The sequence below is a fragment of the Engraulis encrasicolus genome, chromosome 16, assembly GCF_034702125.1.
Source record: "Engraulis encrasicolus isolate BLACKSEA-1 chromosome 16, IST_EnEncr_1.0, whole genome shotgun sequence".
In the NCBI taxonomy this organism is placed as follows: domain Eukaryota; kingdom Metazoa; phylum Chordata; class Actinopteri; order Clupeiformes; family Engraulidae; genus Engraulis; species Engraulis encrasicolus.
In genome coordinates, this window is record NC_085872.1 from 42,954,571 (window position 1) to 42,960,423 (window position 5,853).

General features: G+C 42.8%; 1 protein-coding gene across 2 annotated transcripts in view; it reads right to left on the bottom strand.

The window, feature by feature from the left end:
• Positions 1-541: 541 nt before the first annotated feature.
• The window catches only part of LOC134465828 (coiled-coil domain-containing protein 178), a 31,721-nt gene continuing 26,409 nt past the window's right edge, over positions 542-5,853 (bottom strand). For both annotated transcript variants that reach the window (XM_063219718.1, XM_063219717.1), the window contains exon 20: positions 542-1,299. In XM_063219718.1, the coding sequence (XP_063075788.1) occupies positions 1,144-1,299 (156 nt within the window). In that variant the 3' untranslated portion in view covers positions 542-1,143. The remainder of the gene's footprint in view (positions 1,300-5,853) is intronic.

Below are 5,853 nucleotides of genomic sequence, written 5' to 3' on the forward strand. Positions count from 1 at the left end.
ATACCTAGGAAATGCATGTCGTCAGTGTCACTTAGTACAAGTGTGTTAACTGCTCTTGTAAGAAAGACACAAAATGACTTAATTTAAGCATTCTTGTATTCAGACTAGCAGCATATGAGCCATAGTTTTTTAATTACATAAACAGAGGCCTAAGGGTTAACTATGTATATTTTGGCTAGCATACTGTTAAAGATAACGGGCCAGACACAAAAACAGCAACTAAAAAACCTCTAACTGAAAACTTTGGTACCGGTTTCCAATACTTAGCTCACAGAGTGCTTAGCTGCCTTGGCATTGCAATCAAATGACAAGAACTCATTGCTAAAATGAAAATGTTTTTTGTTCATTGTGTGATACCTTGCAAATTGAAAGTTTGTGTATTTCCTAGGGGGGCTTTCTTTAGAAAGCCAGTGGATACTGTGAACACAACATCCTTCCATGCACACTATTTACCCCTGGATTGCTTCAGGCTAATGTCTCAATAATTTTCACTCCTTTTCTCAGGTCCTTCCCACAAAGGACTTGACTAATGATCCATGGACAAAATGAAGCATTTAAATTTATTCATTAATCATTCATCTCCAGCTCATTGAAAATGCTAAACTTCCACAAAATTAAGATTGAATATTGAAAAGTGATTGAGGGAGACAGCTCTCGGAGGAGACGAGGGAGCCGGGCATAAACAAAACCGCTGAAAAAGACGAGTGGTAGGCACCGGGGTTGTTGGCCAGGCAGAGAACTCATAGTACTCTTAGGGTTATGGAGGTACACTAACCGCTACTTGAGGTCACCAGGCTTTAGCAGGTGTAATTAGATCTCGAGATGTGGAGGAGCGTAGAATTTCTGTCAACATGGCCTGTAATTATTCTCTTTTCCAATTAATGGTGACATAGATTAATTATCTGATGAGGCAAAGCCAATTGCAATCATTCACCCAGCTAAAATTAGATCATTCCTGACAGCAGCATGAAAGTCACCTGTTTCATTGTTATGGATTTGCTGCTGGTTAGAGAGGTGTGTGTGTGGGGTGGCGTGGGAGGTGGGAGGTGGAGGGGGTTGATGGTGGGGGGTACCAGGGGTGGTGTGTGGAGCGAGTCGAGGATGGTGGAGTAAGTGAGTTGTCTGGCACAGGTGAGGTTCCAATTACACCGCTATCTGAACTGCAGGCATCTCGCCGCTCAATCCATTGGCGTCCAGGCTGGATTGTTTGTTTGCGTCGTCGTCGCCAGTGGCAGTTGAGTCATCTGTCAGTGAGTGCAGGAAAGCTGAGAGGCGTTGAATTGCCTCTGACAACTCCTCCTGTTCAAATAAAAGGGGGGCAAATGGAATCAATGGGAGAGGGCTAATTAAGAAAAGCAGAGAGCTGGTGTGTTGCTGTTGAGGGAGGCAGAGAGAGCGCAAGGCAAGCAGCGGCACAGACACACAAAGAGCGACACTGATATTCTGCTTTCATGACAAACCCACTCAGATGGTGCAGTGAGGTGTAGTACGCAGCTTTTTCATTGTGTGAGAGGAGAGAACGAGAGAAGGGGGATGAGAGAGAGAGAGAGAGGAGAGAAGAGAGAAGAGTGAAACAGAAAGAGTAAAAAAGAAGGGGACACAAAAACACTCCCGGTGAACTGTGTGTGCAGGTTCAGTGCCCCCTCTGTTTTTTAAAAAACCTCAGCAACCAGTTTTTCTATTAAACTGCCTTGCACTGTCAACCAGCTTGGGGATCTGACCGGCCCAGCCATGCAGAAATTCTCTGACTAACAATTATATCAGAAACAAGATCTCGGATTACGGCCCCCTGAGACCAGCACAGTGGGCGTCTCTTCCAATTATTACCGGCCACTCACAGCTCTCACACTCTGTACTCCGTCGTTAGCGATTGTCAAATATTGGCCTCCCTAGTGTACACTTGCATAACTGGCACAAAAAGAGTGAGGTGCCAGATTTGGCAGCCGTGGCGTGGCGTGGCGTAGCATAGCACACCACACTCTCAACTAACACCGCCCCCCCTCCACCCCCTTTCCTCATATCCTCCCTGCTCCGTTCACCAGAGTTAACTTCATCCCAACAACCCCCTCCCAACACACCTGACATTCGTCCAGAGCACCGGAACTGGATTCTGTGAAGGCACGTTCTAATGCAAGGTGTAAGAGTGTGTCAGAATGGTGTATCTTCATTATACCGTTGTGCTGTGCTGGGCTGTGACGTGTGTGTGTGTGTCTGTGTGTGTGTGTGTGTGTGTGTGTGTGTGTGTGTGTGTGTGTGTGTGTGTGTGTGTGTGTGTGTGTGTGTGTGTGTGTGTGTGTGTGTGTGTGTGGGTGGGAGGGTGGGGGATTGAGGTGGTGTGCTGGAGGCGGTGTGGGTGTATGGGATGTAGTGTAATGCTGTTGTTGGGGGCTAGTGTTGGGAGAGTAGTTATCAGGATCCTTATGGTATGCTAGACAGGCCTAAGGGAGGAAGTAACTACAAGTAAATACAACTATGAACCTGATCATATGAAAAAGATCTATATGAAATGTACAATATGATTCATATATGGGCTATATAGTATTAAGCGAGGCACACATACACATTCCATGCACAATGCATATATATAATATAACATATAATATGGCATCTATTAGTAGCCCGTTAAAGTGCCACACTTATTTTATCCACATATAAGATTTGTATAGATATTGTAGGGGTCTAACGGTATACAAAAATCACGGTTCGGTGCGTACCTCGGTTTTTGGGGTCACCGTTCCATACTTTTTCGGTACAGTATATACATTCAAACTGCTACTTTGGGTCGGAGATTTGATCAGTGCAAGGAATAGTACTTTTCTCAAAGTCTCACATGAACAAGCCTCTACACCTGCTTTTTTCTTGCATTCTCTCTCAACGTTCTGCATGAGCCACTGCATGTAGTGGCAGCATAATGTAAAACATGAACAGAGTTGCCTGTTAATCTACCTTTCGGTACAGCACTGTTCGGTTCGGTACAGGTCTGTTCAGTTCGGTACAAATACAGTGTACCTTTACAGGCCTACTATGTTGTATAGCTATATTATTTCCTATGGGTGATAAAGGACGCACAAGCACAAGACCCCTTCATAGATTGTATAGGCACTGTATAGGCACGGTGATGGAACAGTAAATTATGATGTCTTTCAAGAATACTTTCCAATAAGACACTGACTGATTTCAAGATTACATTTCAATGTCTTCATGTATTATCTGGTCGTGTGTTTACTTTGTGAATAACAGCACTGCTTTTGTGGGTTTAGGATAAAGTGTGGGGGAAAGGCACTATATTGAAAAGACAATATTGTAGTGACTATGTAACACACTCGAGTTCATGAAGTCGCATTCTACTCATGCTACTCCAGGATTTTTGACATATAGTATGACCTTATTTCCTAGTTAGTCAGAGTATTGTAGACATGTAGACAATTTTTATATTTCAAGCTATCCTTTTAATTCCAGAGGTCGCTGGTGCTAGGCTAGCGCAAGTGAGCATGCCACTAAAACAGTATTATACTCCCCAAAGTCCCCAAAGCACACGAATGGCTTATGAATTATTATGCCAGATTGTCGATGTGTCTGTGTTGATAGAATACCCATTGAAATGAAACTAACCTTGTATGGAATGGATTGTTGCATGTTGAGGGACTATATTTTTCAGCAGCATTGGGATTTTAGGTTGCTCTAGTCAGTTGTAATGTAATGTCCAACTCTTTGAACAGGGAATCGACAGAGACTTGTAGTAGCTAGCTCTAGACCCACTGCCTTTCGAAGGATGGATTAAAAAACAACAAAGTCGTAACATGGTCAATCATTGTGCATAATACTACAGTCGGTCTACAAATACCAATTCCAACCATAACCCTCCTAGATGGGAACCGAAAAGTTTTCAGTTTTTTCCACTGGAAGATCCTGAAAGAGCGAGCTGTCAATCTAAAGCACACTGCTGCTGTTTCTCAGATATAAATACAAGGTTGGTATATCAATAAAATACATTCGACACAGAAATTCATATTGACAGTCTTGTATCGTTAATTGATTTGCTTCTGGTGCTTTTTGGACAGAGCATAATGCCGTTTTTGTGACATGCTTCAAAAAGTTGTTCAATTGCGCTAGCGCAGCACTAGCGACCTCTGGAATTACAAGGACTGCTTGGAATAACAAAAAAACGGTCTATAAACATCTGTAACACTCTTACTAACTAAGAAATAGGGTACTCTGTAGTACACTTTAAGGCCATAGCACACCAGTTCAGTAAAGAGGTCAATGGGTGGTTTGATCGATTATTACTTCAACGAGAAGCATACAGAGGAATTTCATGAATGCGAGCTAGACACACCCTTTGCATGTCCATTGTAGAAAGGGGCTGACGGTGCAAGTTAGCCAGACCAAATTTTCAAAGAGACTTGCAGTCTCAATAGCCAGAGAAATGCATTAATTATGTCTGGGATATTTGTAGCCAGGCCGAGCCCTCCTAGTGATGCAACACCTTCAGCGTTGCTCAGGTCAAGAGCATGCATGTACTTTCTGAGCTCCGGAGAACTCTGGAACTCAGGAACTCCATCCACTTTGTCGGGAAGCAATCAACTTTGAGCAGCTCCAAAAGGCCCTGGGTAGAGGCGTGTTCAAAACAGTGACGTGGTTTAAGATGTTGTATTGGGTCTAAGAAAATCTTTAAACTTAGGCACATTCTTTTCTGGCCTTAACTAGTAACAAACCAAGGGAGGTGGGTCAACCATGCCGTTTGAGAAATGTTAATTGTTATGCTCTAGGTCAGACTAAGTCTTGATGAGATCTGAAAGTCGATGATAATCAGACTAGGATATTTGTATCCTTTTACGTCATTCATACCCTACAGGGCTCAACATCCCAGACAAACTGTTAAATATCTGTGGTTATGAACATTTTCTGATTATGGCACAAATCAATCATATACTTAAAAATGGCCCAAATATCCCATACATAACTAGAATGCACTCCGAGAGTGCAGACCTCCGCCAAGGAAGCCGTTTGTTAGAACATTTGACCATGTTACACCCGATTTTAATTTGAAGTCTTTCTGCCTTCTTTTTGTGGAGTTATTAACTGGAATGTCAATATTCGCCCAGTCCCGCAATTCAATTTGCGGTCACTATGGCCGTCTAGATTTGTACGCTATCAATCTAGAATCTTTTAAAAAGTCCTGATTCCGGTTCGTGATCTGGATGACCACCAAAATGTAATCACTTGTTTCCAACAACTCCAGAAGTTTCAGCCAAATCTGTTTGCAATTTTTTGAGTTATCCTGCCGACAAACAGACAGACAAACAAACCAATGCGACCTTGATGGGATTACTTAAGATGCATGCATTTCTTATTATTGCTACAGCTATTAGCCTGGATATTGAGACTGCAGCTCTGTTTGAGAATTGTGTCTAGGTAACTTGCACCGTCAGCCCCTTTCTACAATTGACATGCAAAGGGTGTGTCTAGCTCGCATTCATGAAATGCCTCCGTATGCTTCTGGTTTAAGATATAATCGAACCACCCACTCACCTGCTAACTGAACTGGTGTGCCATCGCCTTAAAGGGGTATGCCACTATTTTGGGGCAGAATACGGTTAAAATTGTTGCCCTGGTGTTATAAAGGTGGTAACGTGTCTTATTTTTCATGTTAGGCGTTGTCTTGTTTTATAGAGGGAGTAAGTATCTAAGCTAGTGAGAGTCAATGGATCACACAGTCTACCGTGATCCATTGACTTTCACTAGCTTAGCTACATACTCCCTCTTTTAACTTGTATTAAAGCAAGACAACGCCTAACGCCCAACGCCCAACGCCTTTACCATCTTTATAAACCCAGACCAACGATTTTAACT